At 39.9% G+C, this 19452-nt stretch overlaps 1 protein-coding gene across 3 annotated transcripts in view; it reads right to left on the bottom strand.

Annotated features, from left to right (window-relative positions):
* Window positions 1–19452, bottom strand: part of LOC122812154 (nuclear factor 7, brain-like) — a 214158-nt gene that overhangs the window by 176793 nt on the left and 17913 nt on the right. For 2 of the 3 annotated variants that reach the window (XM_044084472.1, XM_044084471.1), the window contains exon 2: window positions 7826–7921. In XM_044084472.1, the coding sequence (XP_043940407.1) occupies window positions 7826–7921 (96 nt within the window). Of the gene's footprint in view, window positions 1–7795; window positions 7922–19452 lie in introns of all 3 variants that reach the window. The other variant, XM_044084470.1, reaches the window with a different exon arrangement.

The raw sequence follows: 19452 nt of genomic DNA, 5'->3' as shown, positions 1-19452 counted from the left end.
TCGTCACTCATTAGACCCATCATAGAGTACAATGCCCCATTTGGGATGTACCTCACAAGACACTTCCAACAGCTGGAAAGACCACAAAAGTACCTCACCAAGAGGACTACTGGCCTCAAACATATGTCCTATGCAGCCAGACTGAAAAAACTCCGGCTGTACTTAGTAGCATATCGCTTACTCAGAGGTGATCTCTGCCTGACTTACAAAGCCATGTCCAACTCAGAATTGATGGACATGCTCCATCTAAAGAAATCCAAGTCACTGCAAGTCACTCGCTCTAGTGAGCTAAACCTCGCCACAACAATAAATAGAACATGCTGGATGGATAGATTCCTGTCACAGAGACTCCCCATGCTTTGGAACAAAATTTCAAACTACATTAGGCAGAGCCCTTCACTGACACTCTTTAAGAGAAACCTTGACGAGTGGATGGGTAACAGAAAATACACCCCTGGGATCACTTCATTGGCTCTGCTTGACAGAGGATCAGTTAATTAATCAATGAGGTGGTGAAAGCCGACACACTCTGGCTAGGCTTATAAATGCCCTCGGGCAGATAGCGTAGTACCTACCTATGAACCTAAAATGTGAAGGTGGTATCAAGAAATGGTTATCACTGCTGGTAGCCGTGGTGTTGTGAGTCATTACCCTCGACAGTGCTGCCTCGTACATCTGCATTGAACATGTCATGTCCTCTACAACAAAAAAAATTGTAGACAGCTACTGTTTAAAAAAGATGCAGTATGCAGGAGATGGTCAAGATTTGACCCCCCCTCATATGCAGGTCCATGGGATATATGGAGCTCCTGTTCCTGAGGACACCACAGTATGTGTGGCTTTGAGAATACTAACTTTAGGGATCTTTCAATAACCAACAGGAGACATGCTGGGTGTATCCCATGCATCTGTCTCAAAGATATTTCATAGGTTCATAGGTTCAGAGGTTGGTACTAGGCTATCAGCCCTAGGGCCTATACAAGCCTAGCCATAACAATTCCCTGGCTATTTCTTCCCACACTATTTACTTCCCTGGCCCCCTGTCTAGCAGGGCGACTGACATGATCCCCGGGGTGAATTTCCTTTCTCCCATCCAATCGTCAAGATTCCTTTTAAAGAGGACCAAAGAGGCACTCTGCTTGACATGTACGGGCAATCTATTCCAGAGTCTGGGGAGTCTCTGGGTCAGGAACCTATCCCTCCAGCATGTTTTGTTTATTGTGATGACAAGGTTTAGATCCCTGGAGTGTGTGGCTCTGAGGGATTGGGATTTCTTTAAGTGTAGCATGTCCAACAGCTCTGGGTTTGACATGGCCTTGTATGTTAAGCAAAGATCGCCTCTGAGTAGACGATATGCGACAGAGTATAGCTGGAGTTTTTTAAGGCGGTCAGCATAGGACATCTCCTTTAGGCCTGTGATTCTTTTAATGAGGTATTTCTGTGGCCTTTCCAGTTGTTGCAGATGTCTTGAGAGGTACATACCAAATGGGGCATTGTATTCTATAATGGGTCTAATGAGGGATGAGTACAGTGGGACAATGACCTCCTTTTTTCTGGATGAAAAGCCCTTAGTGATGAGGTGTGCTACATAGAAGGATTTCCTGACTGCTGTGGCGATGTGGTTATCGAAGGTGAGACCACTGTCCACCTATGTCCCTAAGTCTCTTATCAAACTTTCGGTGTTTAGTGTACTGCCACCTATATGGTAATTCACAGATACATGTTTTTTCCCAAAGGGGATAACTATACATTTCTTGGCATTGAGCTTGAGCCCATGGCTCTGGCACCAAGCATCTGTTTCTGTAAGGCCCTTTTGTAGAGTATCCACATCATTTGGGGATTCAATAATGGCTCCCAGTTTGCAGTCATCTGCAAACTTTGTTATCCAGAGTCCCTTAGTGTTGGCTTGTACTTCAGAGAAGTAGATGCCAAACAAGAACGGTCCCAGGACTGAACCCTGAGGTACTCCACTTGTCACTTGTCTGGAGCTGGATTTGGAGTTGGCTACTTTTACAGTGTGGGTTCTATCAGTAAGCCAGTTAGCAACCCATTGGGTGACATAGGGATTAATGCCCAGCTTAGTAAGTTTATCTAGGATTCCAGAGTGGGGGATGGTGTCAAAGGCCTTGACAAGGTCTAGATAGGCTGTGTGGACCACCTTACCCTTGTCCATGGCTCTGGAGACTGATTCAAAGAAGTCAATCAGGTTCAGGAGACAAGATCGGCCCTTCACGAACCCAAACTGGGTGGGGTCCAGTGTTTGAAGGTTGCCAATGTCTTTGTTTATAAGTTCCATGATAATATGCTCCATGGCCTTGCAGATAAGGCTTGTCAGACTGATGGGATGGTAGTTTCTGGGATCCAAGGTGGATCCCCCCTTGTGGAGTGGGATAACTGTAGCTGTGCGCCACTCAGTGGGCATGAAACCTGAGGTGAGGCTATGATTAAACATGACACTTAGGTGAGGTGCCAGTTCATATTGTAGTTCATGTAGTACACAGCCTGGGATGTCATCTGGTCCCATGGATGCTGTATTCTTAGCTTTGGAGAGTGCGTTTTTTACCTGTGTGGCCGTTATTACCGGAATTTGGCAATCTTCCGGTATTGAGATGGGCCATTTAGGGGGGGTGAAGTTGGCACTGAATCGATCAGTCCTTCAATGTCATGCTAAAGCATGTGAGGAAAATATGTGGTTTACACATACCACAAAGAAGATGGCCAACACCATGTTGACTTTTTATGACATAGCCATTTACCTGAGGTATGGAGTACCACAGACTGCACCCACTGCAGTAAAGGCCTTGTCTAGGGATGAAGGACAAATATATGTTAACTATCAGGGATTCTACTCTATAAACTATCAAGTGGTCTGTAATGCACAAGGTATAATATACAAGGCGTCTGCAAGCCACCCAGGCAACACCCATGCTAGTGAACTACACCATCAATCCATGCAGCATGATTCTATCCTATTCTGGTGATGATGGATATGCTCTGGAGTCATGGTTAAAGACATCTGTTAGAAATCCCCAGACAATAGCAGAGAATGGTTACCACACTGCCCTATCACAGACCTGGGTCATTGTTGAATGTGTTTGGCCTGTTGAAAGGCCACTTCCACTATCTGGATGTATCTGGGGTGACAATGCAGTATTACCCTGTGACTTACAGTAACATCTCTGCAGTCTGTGCAATGTTATACAATGTTATTATACACAAGCAACTACAGCAGGGCAGAGACAATCAGAAGGAGGAAGTCAAAAGTCCTTGCAGCACAGGAGGTGCTGGATGAAGAGTCTGTGAAAGAACTGGCTGTAGGAGGACTATCCCAAAGATAGGCAGGCAGGGCATGCTGCATCACTGGCTAAGAGGCATCTGGTTTATAACTATGAGCCAATTTAAAACATAACACAGAACATTAAAGATGACACATATAAACCTAGATCTAAGGCTGCGTTATACTATGAATATACTGGCCACACTGTGCATCAGACAAATAACAGGGTACTGAGGGCAGGGCACAGTTATCATCATATTCACAGGTGTGGATAGTCACAACGACAAGTGGCAACAGTGGACATTGTGTGTGTGTGTGTGTGTGTGTGTGTGTGTGTGTGTGTGTGTGTGTGTGTGTGTGTGTGTGTGTGTACATATGTGCGTGTGTCTCATGTCTAGGAAAGTTGGAAGAACAGGGTAGACTGGCCAGGGAAAGGGTGCTGTCTCCTGTGCTGTGAGAGTACATAGTGGTGGACATTGCAGATGTCAAAAAGTATGTGTGTTTGGTCACAGTCTCAGCAGATGTTGCAGTACTGTGTGTCAGGATCTGGTGGACAGGTCCTGTGCACCTCCAAAAGGCATGTCCTATCCGTGGGGATAACATCCCCTGGAAAGGGCAGAAGCATGATCTAAACCATGGAGACAGGGCAGAGTGGACTGTGATGGTGAATGCTGGCTCATGCTTTGAATGGACTTGATACAAACACTCCAACCAGATGTCCATAATACAACATACTTTCAAACTCACTTGATGGCATAGTGAGGGTGATGGCACCATGTATTCCTGACTGTGGTCTCCCCATTCCATGGCAGCTCTCCCTACTAAAATATGGAAGTGGACCAACCATAGGAAGTGGATCAGCCATGGTGTGTGGCTGCACATGAGCACTTAATTTGGGCAAACTTCCCTATGCCACATGTCCTTAATACTGTGCATATGGCCCATGAACACCTTTGGGTCAGCATATAGACCACATACTAGCCAAACCAGCTCAGCAATGCCTATATTGGGGTCTACCTGACCTGTAATATAGCCCTGAAGAAAAACTGGTAGCATTCATAGACACACATAGCTTGGGAGGTGTATAGTACTCATGGCATCTATTGGACAGCAAAACACCATCCACTGATGTCCTCTTTGAGGTCTGTGAAGCTTGCAGTACCACTGGGGATCATGCCTCAGGTGATGACATCCTTCCTTAAGTAGATCTGTCTGCATCTTCCTTTCCATGTGTCATCCTGTTTTTGTAGGGTGGGTTGCACAGAAACAGAACCTGTGTTCATGGAGTGGGGCAGGCATGTAGCCATCACGTTGCCTATGTCTACTAGTGACAATGTGACCCCTGGACATGCAGGTATTTGGTTGTCTTCATTATCAGCACCAGACAGTTCCCTGACATCAGGCTACACTTTAGCCACAGTGCAAAACCCTAATAACACAGTACCTGTGAAAATACCAAAAAACATCATCCAAACTATGAAAGTCCCCTTCATCAGCAGCTGTAGCCCTCTGAATAAACCACTACTTTATAATACAGTGGTACAGAAAATTAATAGCTAACATACCTTGAGCTGGTGGCTTCTGAACCTGAAGATCAGATGTTGTGAGTTCTATTAACCCATACAAAACCATGCTACTATGGAAGCCATCCATCTATGTTAAAACATGCCCTGCTACATCACTAACAGATATGTGTGGTGGTCTGTTCATCTCTGCACCATTATAAGAGATATTGGTGCAAACACTCCACCCATGGATTATGGAACTGTCAATATCTCCATGTAGAGATGTCAGGAACTCCTCCATCTCAGTTAGTGGTGGTTCAGCTGATGGATTGCCTTCTACCACTATCTGTTTCTGTGCCAGATTGGTGGTCTGACGTTTGGCTGTACTGATGTCAGTACCACGTTGTCTGACTTAATTGTATATCCTGTTTTGGCCACTGCGAGTAGTTATCTCAGCAATGATATCCTACTAGGCACAGTAGTGGAAGGGCCAGTCAGATTTTTCATACTGATCATCCACCAATTATGGAAACAGAAGGCCTGTGGCAGGATATCATTCTGTGCATGGGAGAACTTGCATTTCCTTTGTTTCCCACACTGTGGCGCAATTATCTGAAAATTAAAGGAAATATATATATGTGAGAAATGTTACAATCCTATCAAACATATCCCTACACAACTTCAAACTCTAGGGGCCGTTATGGCAAAACCATATAATAATGAAATATGAAAGAATGGCTACACACATTTAAATATGGTATGCATGGGAAGTGTGTTGTATGTTGTATGTGTTTATGGTGTGTTAGGCATATGAGATGCACATCAAGTACCCTAAATGATGACATGAGATGTACATATGCCATTATGTGGCATTGCTGCTTGTATCTGTAGATGCATAGGTCCCATACTCAAATACATGCATCAGCAAGTGTCTTCAGACATCACTTTCCTTCTTAAAAAACAAAATAGTGGGTGCCTGTCCCAGAAAAAAATATGCCTTTCCTCCTCCTCCCTACTTCCATTCAAAAATCGCCTGTTTCTTTGTGTGTGTTTCACTGCTTCCTGTTCTCTGTTCCTACTTTCCTGTACATCCATTTCTACACCATTTAAGATAATGAAAATAAATATAACTGTTGCTGTCATTTTTTTACTGTGGCTTGCAGGTTTTCTCATAGTGTTGGTATGTAGCATATGAGAGCTCCACTAGGTCTGCCATTTCCATGGATGGGTTTCTAATTATTAGCAGTTAGAACTGCAAAATTCCAACTAGTTAATTCATAATTGGCTTTGGGTCACATTGTACTACAAGGCATATCTGTAGGAGCCTTAGCGTGGTAGCCATAGGTGTGTTTCTGAACCCCAGCCACTGTTCATCCATTTTTGTTTTAGTCTGATAAATAATAGATAGATAAAGTGATATGTAAATCAGTACAAGGCAGAATGAAGATGCTTCCCCAGAAGGGTATCTTGGGTATCTCGAATTGTCCAACTTTTTCTGCATTTGAGGACGTATAAAACACCAGCCTAATAGGCTATGATATGTTAGGATTTTGGGGAGGAAGATGGAGAGTGAGTATTGAGAGGAAGAGGGACAGTGAATATCCCATAATTTTCAAGTTATCTTTGAAGGTTAGCATAAGGGTGGAGACTTGTTGATCTACAGAAGACAGACCATAGAGTGGTAATGTACATAAGAAAATAAGACTGGCTAACAATATAGAAAGACGGACTTGGAACAGTTTAATGTGACCAAGGAAAGTGGAAGTGAAGGTAGAAATGAAAAATTTGCAAAAAAGAGGTTGGTAGAGGAAAGTATGATCAGAGATAGGGATAAGGCAACTGCCAATGAGCTTACTCTTTGAGGATGCATTTGAGGTAATTACACTGGTGTTTTAGAATCCTTCAGAAGTTAAAAAAGGAAGAGTGGTAGAAGAATGAGAATGTCAGAAATGTGGACAGGAAGGGGCAGGTAATCTACATATGTGGTGGCTTTGTAAGGTGGTTAAGAAATGTTGGAAGGAATTATCTGGGCTTGAGAAAAACTTCCAAGGTCAGAGTAGGACTTGAAGGATGGAGGTATTGCAAATGATAACAAGAATAATACCCAAGGAGTGGAAAAGTCCAGAATTAGACAAGGTCTCCTCCCAGAATTAGAGAGTGATTTAAGGTCATACATAAGCAAAATCAACTGAAGAGTGCTAGAAGAGAAGTGGAGGAAGCAACTAGATGCAAAGTGGGAGCTATGGGTACACAGTGAGAGGGCATGGAGGGATAGATAGCAGAAGTACGTGGAGACTGGTCACTGCTTCTAGGGTAAAGCTAGGCTGGGGGTATAAGTTAGTGGTACTATTCAATGCTATATAGGATATATCCAATAAAGAGCATTGTGGGGTTCCATCTAGAAATTAGTAGGCCTGACAAAGAGGAAAGGACTCATTCACTATTGCTAAGTAGCTGTTACAGAGAAATGAAAGGGAAGTTTGAGATAGTTTGTGGAAACAGTATTGATTAGTGATGGAAGGAGCTGTAGATGGAGGGTTGCAGATCAGGGTTTGACCAGAGAACAGATCGTTATAGACAGCACTTACTCAACTATTTCAAACCCAATGACTGTAGTACCAGATGGAGCCATTAATAAGGTACTAGCTAAGTGAAGGATTAGTAGAGGACGGAGCAGGTAGGCTGCCTAAACTAAGGTGGGGGTAAACCTTTGGACTGTTGGAGTTTAAAATCCATATCCTACAAGTATTGTTTTATTATATTTTGTGTTGTGAGTAAATTCCCTGTCAGCTACGGCCCTGTTTATATACTTCACAGTGTACAAATTGCAATGTGAATAATATGAAAACGTATTCTGGGAATCCAATTATGCACTTTTAATCATATTTGCTTGCATCTGTAATATAAAACAAAAAAAATCTAGAAAAAAGCAAACAAAGCCTGGTATAGATCAGTAATTCTTTTATATAAAGTGCATGCAGCCCAGGTTAAACAATTCTAACAGTTTGCTCACTTGATGTGTATTTGCTCTTGCATCTTGTACCTTTAGTTTTTTCATCCTTTCCTCTTCTTCTTTGGCAAAGTCCAGTCCAGCTTTCACTTCCTTCTGAAGGGCATTCAGTGACAGTTCCAGCTTCAACTGAAAATAGCAATTATTGTTCATATTAACGGGTCATATGCAAAACATTATATGCAATATTTTATAGTCTACTATTATTGTTCCTTACTGGTGGGGGGGGTGTTGATATGCTGATCCATGGAAAATTCATTTAAAAATAGCCTAGGTACAAACTACACTTGGTTCTGAATTGTTGTTGCAATCAAACAATGGTGCAATAAATAGTATTTGGTCATACAGATATTCAAGAAATGGCTGAACATAACATGCAAAGAATTCAACTTCATAAATAGACAAGAGCTGTTATGACAAATGGCATTCAAAGCATACAAAAATCAAGCAGACATTAAAGAGTTGAAATCAGTGCAGCGTACTTGAAAGAACAAGGCCATACTCAAACAGCAGTGAAACAAAGATTACTAAAACTGTATAGTTCAGAATGTTAGCATCGGAGGAGAGATCAGGTGATAAGGGATTGACTGAAGCAACAAAATTTTGCCCCATTTGAGAAGCAACATACTGATTGCTTCACATCAGTAAATCCTCTTGAGGAATGAGGGGACAGTCCCATATTATGTGCCCTATTATACAGGAGTGGTCACTGGTTTGAAGTTTATTATGTGACTATTAAAGTACAGTGGCTTCATTAGTGAAATGAGCCTCTACTAGATGGTAATGTGTGAGCATTTCCCTGCAACATTTTGTTTTTGTAGGAGTTTGAAGAGGAAGACACCAAGCAGCAGATAGTCTGTTTTTCTGACTGGGAATCACTTGCCTGTTGTTTTGTTTTGAAGCCAGCAGTGATGCTTGCTATGTGGAGATACTGTAATAGAGCTATGCATTATGCTTGATATGATTTCAATGGTGGTCTATTTATATTTTTGGGGGGGTAACTAATAATTAGGGGACTTAATTCTAGATGGGGGTAAAATTATACTTTTGTCAATTGCACTTCTGTCTTTAAGAGGGAAAACACATACAATTTTTCATGCTTCCACTTCCATGGTACAGAGAGATGAACCCAGGCGATCCATTTTTGACCAACGGTACAGATGCTGGAAGGAATAGGAGAAGGAGGATAAGAAGGGGAGTATTTTGTCGATTTACCCATCCTGAGGGAGGGACATGATTCTGCCTCACTGCTTAGTTGGTACTTTGCAAAGACAAGCCAAATCGTACTCATTCTCCTGCACAGCCAGTTCAGGGAGCAGCTGCTGGGACCCTGTACAGTTCATTCAGAAAGCTAGATTCTTGGTGTAACCTTGCTGAGTTCCTTACAGGGATTAGGCAAACACATCCCAAGCGGTATAGTAACTATCTGGCAATTGGTAATGTTTTGTAAACTGCGGTCTTAAAATATGCTGTCACTGTCTTTCAGAGCAGTGTTTGTAATAAAGGTTGTTTCTTTTTCAGATACCAGGTGTGCTGCTCTGGGGGACTCATATCCGCTGCAGGTTTTAGTAGTGGCACGTTTATTCACTTGTGCATAAATGCGGGACTGTAGCTTTTCAATGTTCTGTAGATCTCACTTACAACTATATGTTTCCCCTTCTCTTTCAAAAGATGGGTAGAGTGAAAGACCAACTATGTTGTCTGAAGCAGGAGACAGGAAAAACTTTCAACAAAACTGGGTAAGTTTGAATATTATCTACTGAACTATATTCTGTATGTATACATATGTGTGTGTGTATTATATATATATATTTTTATATTACACACACACATGCACATATATATATATATTATACACACACACACACAAATATTATGTATGCATAGATACATACATACACATATACACTTCTAAATTAAACCACAGGGTAAAGCATACATACACATATACACTTCTAAATTAAACCATGGTAAACTGATGCTTCGTGAGCAATGAAGTTGCTGGCTAAAGCACTTATAACTTGTTAGAAATAAAGACTTTTTGTATTGAAAAATGAAAGATAATAAACAGATGAGCATTTTCTCTCTTAACCAAGCATCCAACTCCAAGAAAGACCCAACTAAGCTAGAGTCTTCACTGTGTAATACCCTAAAACTTCTGTAATGGAGGCCCTTGGGATATATGCAAATGACCTCTTAAAAACATCCCACTGTTTCAGCTACATGGCTTTATTGGTGTATTCAGGCCAATAATGACAAACTCCAATAGCTGCACCTGTGTCATTTTTCACCCTTTTTCTGAGCTTATCAGTACAGGATAAATGGATTGCTTGGCTTTACATTGGAAGCACAGAGCTTAAGATAAAGTGTGATTTCTGCAAGTATTAAGGTGCCTGCAGAATGTCCCAAATAACATTCAAACAAAAGGGATAAAAGGCCACACATACAAACTATTCAATAAAAATTCAAAGACCTAGATAATCTAGGGTCTTCAATGTGTAATACTTTAAGCCTCCTATAGTAGGGGCCCATGCATACCTCTTAGAGCAAGAAATCTGGACAAACCCATAAATAAAAGTGAGACAAAGGCCCAAAAATAGGAACAGTTTTTAACTATTGCTCTTACAAACTTATAAAGTAGATAGAATAACAGGTTTTGCATTAGCATGGATTTTTCTGAAGGGTATGAAGTCTGAAACTCAACCGTCTGTCATTATTTTCTAACTTCAAGTCATTAATGGTTTGCAACTAATTTTCCAGAAAACCGGACCAAGAATATGAGGCAAAAATCAGGGCATTCTGCAAAAATCTGTACAGTTGAGAGGTATGCCTGTGATATATGGAAATGGCTGCTTAAGGACAGGTCAGTGTTTCTGAATGCACCAGTAAAGACTTAAAGCAAAAAGTGAAAAGTCATGGACATTCAGATGCCATGTAACTGAAAGAGTGGTATGTCATTTGCATATATATCCAATGGTCTTCCACTACAGGAGGTTCAAGATATTACACACTGAAAACTCAAACTCTGTTGGGTCGTTCTTGGAATTTTTAATGAACAGTCTGTCACCTTTTATATTAGTGTGTGTGTGTGTGTGTGTGTGTGTGTGTGTGTGTGTGTGTGTGTGTGTGTATATATATATATATATATATATATATATATATTTTTTTTTTCCTTCTTTTCACACACACACACACACACACACACACACACACACACACACACACACAGTGTAATTTATAGGCTGTGTTTACTCAAGGCACCTTTTCCAGTCTTTCTTCTGCATGCATGATGATACCAGTGGGATGCAGGCTCGTCAGGCACCATTGGCCTCTGCCCCTACTGTGGCTGCAGCTGTGGTGGGTGACAGGACCTGGAGTTCCTCAATGGATAGGCTTCTGGCATGTCCATGCCAGGTAGCTCAACTCATTATTCCACTGCATCTCAGCATGTGCTAAGATTAATAGTTCATGAGGTGGTTGACAGGGCAATAGCCCGATGGGTGGTCAGCACACAGTACATTTTGGAGTGAAGCCTACCTGTAGACCAGTACCTCCACTTCCACTAGTGACCCAGACCTATCTGTTGGGTCCCAATAATGTCCATCTTGGCCAGATGGTGGCCAACATACTGTCAGTACCCAACTCTATCCCTTGTGCATTGTTCTATCCTTCTATCACTGTTTATCTGCAATCTGTTTGTCTCCCTCCATGCCATGCATCTCCCTTCTAGTGTATACACATCTACCTGTTTGAACTGTTTTGTTTGCATATGTGTGCCTCCACTCATGACCCATCCACACCTTTCCTCCCGCTGGCTCCCCCTCATTATCCCTTCGGATTACAATTATATAAAGCGGGAATTCTGTCTCCACAAAAAGTACCCTATTTCCTCCAACCAGCTTATTCATTTATGCCTTTCTTTTGCATGTATCTCCGCTTGCTATTTCTCCACATTCCATAGTTTTCTTTATTACCATTTCCTCCCTTTTCTTGAACCCACATGTGTCCAGCTGATTGGACACCATTCTACAGGTATTTACGGAGGACTGCACCTATGACACTTTTTGACACTCCGCTGAAGCATGCACTCCACATTCTAACTGATGCTGCATTGTGATGACAGTCTAATGACAGTCACTTTAACCAGCATGTGACAATTGTCTTGATGAAGTGAGTACATATTGCTTTGCTCAGCTGTAGTTAACTTACACTTTTTCTATGACACTGCACTTTTCACAGCAGAGTGTATGTGGTCTGTTGTATGTGCTCATTTGCACAGTGTATCTCAGTTTGGTTAGTAAAGTTTCTTTACGCTGAAGAATTTTACCATTATGATGTACAGCCCTTGCTCCAGCATGCATCACATGTCTATAAGTCTTGGCCTGGAGTTCTCCAGTATTAAATCAATGGGCATGCCTGATTTGATTATTTGTTTGTTTGTTGCCTTTTGTTAACTGGGCAAGTTAGCTGGTTCACAAACCCTTTTCTGCCACAATCTGGGCCACAAGAGAGTTACAAAAACATAATAAAAAAGTATACAACATAGAAGCAGAAACATTTGTAAGGTAACATGTAAAACAAATGAGATGAAATAAGGAAACCATCACCCAGAAGCTGAAAAAAAATATGTTTTTCATCTTCTATGCACTGCTAAGAAAAATCATGTTGTTCAATTGGTTGTTAGTGTATTTCAGGCAGATTTCACCTAGTAATAATTCCCATTGGTGCTGCATAACTCCCACTGAAAACCTAAACTATGGCTCAGTGCCTGTCAGCAGTTAATATTCTTTAGTGCCTGGCTCTGTGGTACAGAGGGATAGAGCCCTGACTGCGACCCAGGTAAGTGGGGTTCAATTAGCAGCCCTAGCACTGGAGGAGCCAGGCAGGAAGGAGGAGGAGGAATGAAGAGGCATGGACTTCTCACCTCTACTTGGGGGAGGAGGGAGGGTATTCTGAAATGGCGACACCAGGGAATCAACTTCTAAGTGCTTTGGGGAGTGGCAGGCTCCTTGGAGAGTACATCCTTTGTGGAAGTGAGGGTCCATCCTCCGCAGTCAGCCTATTGCACATCCCCATCCAAGTGCTTTACTAGCTGCAGGCAGGGAGGTACTGCTAAAAAAAATTCTAACCACCCTGATGGATGCCTATATGATGAATCTTCTGGTCAACCCTAGCCTCAGAGATGAGGAATAAAAGGGCAGATTGGCTGGGAGTGGGGCTAATGATCAACAAACATTAAGGTTAAAAACAGAAAAAGAAATCATATTCATTGGCAGTTTTGCTTAATTAAATAGCAATAAATAAATAAACTATTCAACTCCTATATCTCTGTGTCAATTTCCAATGCATGCAGCATCCCCAACATAATCTAAACATCTTAAATTCACAAACAAATGTCTTACTTTCCATTTAGAAAATAAATTCAGACTTTCACTTGATTGATAAAGTACTTTACCAGAAAGGACATAAAACCATCCTGCTGCCAGTATATAATAGCCCCCACTGAACTCTTTTTCTGCTGCAAGTGATTACTATTAAAAATACAGAAAAATTATAACACCATACATTCTATAGAATAACAGCAATAATTCATGGCTCAGAAGTATGGATCATAGTGGAATTTATTTCATCCTGACAAGACAGCATGTCCCTCAAGCTTCAACCCAACCTTGTTGTCCTGGGATTTACTACCAAATAACACTAACCCAGCTATGAATTATTGCTTAAATATGTTATACCCCTTAAATAGCCTAATGGAAATTGTCATAGTGATGTAAATTTGTTTTTCAATTTATCGTTTTTTCTCTCATAATGCAGTTTGCCCTTGATGCAATAAATCTGGTGGCCTGTTTCTACCTTCACATACAATGAGATACTGAGTCATTATTTTCTTAGTTGGTATATATAAACAGTACCCATGTTTTACTGAATGTTTATTATCTCTGCTAATTGTAAACTGATAAAAGACTAATATAATCCATATAAAATTTTATTCCTGAGAAAAGTAGCTAAATCGCTGTTTTTGTTAGTAATTTAAAATTATATTTCTTGTAAGACTGCATACCATTCCCCACACTTGTTAATAAGGAGTCAGGAATAACAACTCTGCCTAGTTATCTGTGGCTAATAGTTGTCACAACGCATACTTGGTAAGGCAGTTTTAATGGGCTTCCAATATTCCATATTGCTCTTAAATTTTCCAGTTACACTGGTAAAAGATAACACTTCACTGGCCAAAAATGAAAATACGTATTAGTTTGTTTATGTGATGTAACAGAACTTATTCTTTATTTTCATATAAAGACTTTTTCAACAATTACCCCTTTCTAAAAGAATTTCAGTGTAGTTATTGTTATGTACATCACATTGCTTTACTAACTTTAGAAGGACAATCTCAGTATGGGTAATAACTCACAATGAAAACAGAGTGGGATGCCTTCTTGGACATACAGGCTGAGTCAATTTACTTTCTGGGATATTTATGGTCTGTACAAGAGAAAAATCTACTAGGTATTTCGAGTCAAAAAATGATTTTACAAGTGTTATAGACCAAAAAATTCACATTCATTTTAAATGAGGATACAGTCACATGACTAAATAAATAACAGAACTAAAAACTAATTACGCAATTAAAGAGCCAAAGACAATCTATATATATCTGAGTCTGACACATTTGTAAAACACACATTACACACTCTTGTAAAACACACATTGCACACTCTTTGTCATAATAAGCATTATGGGATGAAATATGTTGATTGTGATACAAAAAATTAAATTAAATACCAAATTGCCTAGACATTTTAAATAATGATAATAAACCATTTTCAGACATTAGATGCTAGAAAACAAATAATGCACTTTATAAGCATAAAGAAGAACAAGGTAATAAATAAAACCAATATCAATATTGGAAAACAAATGTGGCAGAAGTGTGATAGCTTCCACTGACTAAGCTAAGCAGAGATGGATTGTTCTGCTAGGAAATGAATTTCTGCCTCATTTAAATGAAACTACTTCACAGTCTGCTCTGAAATTATTATTTTACAGTGATATTTTTACATTTTAATATGCTGTTATCTAATTAAAATTGTTGTCTGGATGAAAAAGAGAACTTAATGATATTCTTATATTTCAGTATGCCTTTGTGCATTTTAAAGTTATTCTATTTATCTGTTTAACTACTAAATTACCTTTTGGTCATGTGACTATGACTATTTAACTGAATGTAAAATGGTGACTTTACAACACTTGAAAAAACATTTTAACATGAAGACTTGTGTGCTTCTAAAGTTTCATAAAAATTCATCTTTGTGGCTCTTGAGCTGTTTTATTTGTTTTCATCCTGACCTTCATGCCCACTAGCAAGGAAAATGAAAAAAGAAAGAAATTTGTGAAGTATTTCTGGGAATTACACTATGCATAATATCATAAAGAGAAAAATAGCTCTGGAATTAATTTACCATATGGGGTGGGGTTACTCTTTAATAAGTGAAAGAATTGATAAGACTGTAGTATATTGGAATTAACCGAAAGCAACTGAAATGAGACTGGAATGAAAGTGTTTATGTGTTAATTATCCAAACTTGTGCTGAACAGGTGCCAGTCTCTCCTTTATGGGACAAGTCTGTTTGTACTTTCACAATAAGGTCTCCAAACACAGTAGTTTGGTTAATAATGCTTTAGTGGATTTTAACAGTATCTGAATACCGTCTTCAATAAAAGTGCTGATAAACAATAGCAGTCTGTAGAAATTCTGAAATGCTGGATAACAACAAATGTATTCAAACTTTCTGCACATATTTTCTGATTCTCTTAAATAATATCAACTGAAACAATCTTTTCCTCCTGAATCGTATGGATATTTGCCAGGAACCAGGACTAGAAAACCAATGACAAGCAAAGCAAACCAGCTGTAAACACAACCACCATGGAGTCCCAGGCAAATTCAACCAAAAACGATTTAATAAGACTGAGCGCTTTCATCTAGTGTTACAAAGACTTCATCCGTTTAAATTTGTTTTAATTATTTGTAGGAGTGTGGTCATGTGACCAGTTAAGGTTATTGTATTTATTAGAGCTCTTTTCCCCTGTTTGACTAACTCTGATGAAGTCTTTGTAACACTAGATGAAAGCGATCAGTCTTATGAAATCGTTTTTGGTTGAATTTGCCTGGGACTCCGTGGTGGTTGTGTTTATAACTGGTTTGCTTTGCTTGTTAGTATGGATATTTGACCTGACTTCTGTACTCAGGCTCGAGGGTCTGTACCCTTTTACATATCTGTCCAAAAACCAATTTACTGACTTCACAGATTGTGTCTGAAGTATATTGCTAATAACACCAAAACTCTAATATTTTCATGCCTCTTTAGCCTTGGTTTCCAAGCCACATCTTGCATGTGCCACACAGTGCCTAACTGTCTATTCTTTAACTAGCATTCCATTGCAAGTACACATATCTTTCCCTTGAGAAAGGAACATTCTTTAGCTCTCTCTGAAAACTTATTTCTGTATCTCATGCTTAGCCAACAAGATTATCTTTTCCTTTCTAATGAACTGTCTTTCCCTGAAACTGAATGCATACATGAAAACATAAGTCTGACTCTATATTTTCAGGCCTATTATTCTACCTCAAATGTACTGTAGTGAACTCACTAAGAATACCCTCAGTCTAACAGCTCCCCTGAGGTCCCTAACGAAAGTTTACAGGGAGCTTATTTTGTAGTTGCCTCATATCTGTATCACTAACTACTGTAATCTGGTTTGAATATACGGGCTTTATGCCACATCACTCAATCCGCAGATGTGTCCTGATAGATAGTGATGTACTTTATGGTCTCAAAGGTACTCTTAGCTAATACCTCCAGCAATTTGGCTAATTAAGGTAATTTCCAAATAGCTTTAACAGCTGCATATGCAGGAAATATACCTGCACCACTGATTACCCCATTACCTAGATCCATAGTCTTTAGAATCTTTAAGTCTAAGTTCTGATGTATGGGTGATATATCTAAAACCTGCACATTATTCTAAAAATCAGTGCCTTAATTTTTTGTTTTCTAAAACTGATTAGGCCAGGTAATTCTTTCAACCCTGCTGTTCCAGAAACAGCATGGAGAAAATGCCATACACATCCTCAACCTGTCTCTGCGAGTCTTCAGTTAAGTTAGAGTATAAACTGTTAACCGTCTGTTTTTCTTCCCTATCTCTGTATGCAGTAATGATAAAATTACACTGTCTATTGCCTACATGCCTCTCAACTGTACAGATTTTCACAGAACTTCCAGATTTTTGCCTTATATTGTTGATCTACTCCTCATCATTTTTTTTGACAAATCACTGTGATGATTTAAGGATTAAAGTCATTAAATTTCAGACATCATATCCTTCAGAAAACACATGCTAACTCAAATCCTGTTAGTCTAGCAACTTTCTAAGTTTATAACAGCAATATTTAAAATGTGTCCATATTTTTGGACCTATGTTCCCCGCATTATGTCAGACTTTGTCCAGATTTCGTGTGCTAATAGGTTGAGAGGTATGATTGCCTATGTTTTTACCTTATGAACTAGTGCCTTATTGTACCATGATGCCTCTCTTATAGCAAATTAAACCTTTTCTTGTTGCCCATAGATTTAAATTCTCAAACATTGTAATGTTTAGTTTATCTTCTCCTTTATGAACTGTCTTTCCCTGAAACTGTATGCATACATGAAAACACAAGTCTAACTCTATATTTTCCAAAAAGTCAAGTTTTTCTTTCCAAAAAGTATTTTTCTTCCCTGTAATCCAATACTAAATACTTCATCTACAGAAGAACATCATTTAATACATTTTGTTTGCCTTTCTATCCTGCATTTGTCTCATGCGTTACATCACAACAGCTACTAAGAGTGGCACAGTAAGGTCACTTATCCCAACAACAGACAGAGACATAAAGAAAACAATGACATTTCTTCTTCATCTTCTTTTGGCTTTTCCCGTTAGGGTTCACCACAGTGAAACAACAGTCCACAGAACCATTGGCAGTGGAGTTTTATGGTGTCGAGTTGCCAGCCTGGCACCCAACCTTCCACAGAAGGCGCACACACACCTAAGGCCAATTTAGAGTGTCCGGTCCACCTGCAGCATATCTTTGTAATGTGAAAGGAAACCGGAGCAACCAGAGGAAACCCATGCAACCACACTGAGGACATGCAGACTCCACACAGAAGACACCCCAGCCAAGAATTGAACAAGAGAGCCTCTTGCTGTGAGGTGGCAATGCTAACCACTGCACCACCGCTGCCGCCCATTAAGGTAGATTTAAATGCCATTGTTTTCTTATCAGTTACAGATTGCCAGCATCCCACCTCAGATACATAGTGTAACCTGGAATCTGAACAAAGGTGTGGCACAGTGCTGCAGCACTTAGCATTGTCACCTCACAGCAAGAGGTTCTCCAGTTCTATTCTCGGCTGGGACGCCTTCTGTGTGGAGTCTGCATGCCCTCCCTGTGTTTGAGTGGGTTTCCTCTGGGTGCTCCAGTTTCTTCCCACATTTCCAAGACATGCTGCAGGTGGATTATACATTCTAAATTGGTCCTAGGTGTGCATGCATGTGTCTTCAGAGGAAGGTTGGGCACTGGACTAGCAGCCTGACACTGTAAAACTTTCCTGCCACTCGTTCTGCAGACAAGTGACCTGCTGTGGCAACCCCAAAGAGGAGCAGCCGAAAGGAGAAGAAAAAGAGGAGAGTCTGAACAAAGGGAGGGTTTTCAAACTCAGTACCACAAAGAAAGAAACCAAATATGTTCATCTAACTCTTCTTACTTTGTCACTGTTTGATCTTGCATTTTTTTTCTACACTGTAATTTCTGTAAAAGTGCATGTTTCTTCTGGAGTTGGGAAAAGAAGGTTGACAAAGATTTTAATTCTAGCTACAATATTTTAAACTGAATGAAACACAAATCATCTCAGCCCAAGTAATACGTATAAAATCACAGGATTCAGATTTCTCACACTCGAACACTGAACTATAGTTCTTACTTTGAAAGGGGCAATTAACGCAGCTACATTTTCAAGCCCGTCATTCAAACATGTCTTAAAATGCTGCAACAGATGTGGCCACTGATGAAAATCAAAAGAAGCAATGTAATTAAACACGTGGATTAATGCTGACAGTGGAAAGTAAGCAGTCACAGCAATGGTGTAAACTGATAGAAAAGAAAACTACAAGAAATGATCCCCTCATCATAAGCATTTGTTTCTGTCCCTCTAATATGACATCAGGAAGGCAAAGGCATTGACTGTAAAACAAAATAATGCTAGCCATAGCAGCCTCCGTCAGATCATTTTGGGGTGTAACAAATTCGAAAATAATAACAACCATTTACGTTGATACAGAAGCATTAGCGATGCAGAAAAATTCAAGATTGGTTGAAAAACATGTTTTTTTCAGTTTTTGGGTGCGGTTTTCTTTTAATGTAATATAGTGAACTGACTAAGAATACCCTCAGTCTAACAATAACTTTACACTTGGAATAATAATTTGTAGTTCAAACATGCAGACTTTAAAATAAGTGACAGGAAATTATCAGACCACATACGTGAATTCTGAGCTAGCCTCACTGAGTTGAGAGGCTTTAATAGTAAACTGATTGACCTTATTACATATGATTC

The sequence above is a fragment of the Protopterus annectens genome, chromosome 9.part0 (genome assembly GCF_019279795.1).
Source record: "Protopterus annectens isolate FY-2018-M chromosome 9.part0, PAN1.0, whole genome shotgun sequence".
In the NCBI taxonomy this organism is placed as follows: Eukaryota; Metazoa; Chordata; order Ceratodontiformes; family Protopteridae; genus Protopterus; species Protopterus annectens.
Note: the sequence above shows the minus strand (reverse complement) of the source record. Positions and strands in the feature narration are given on the sequence as shown.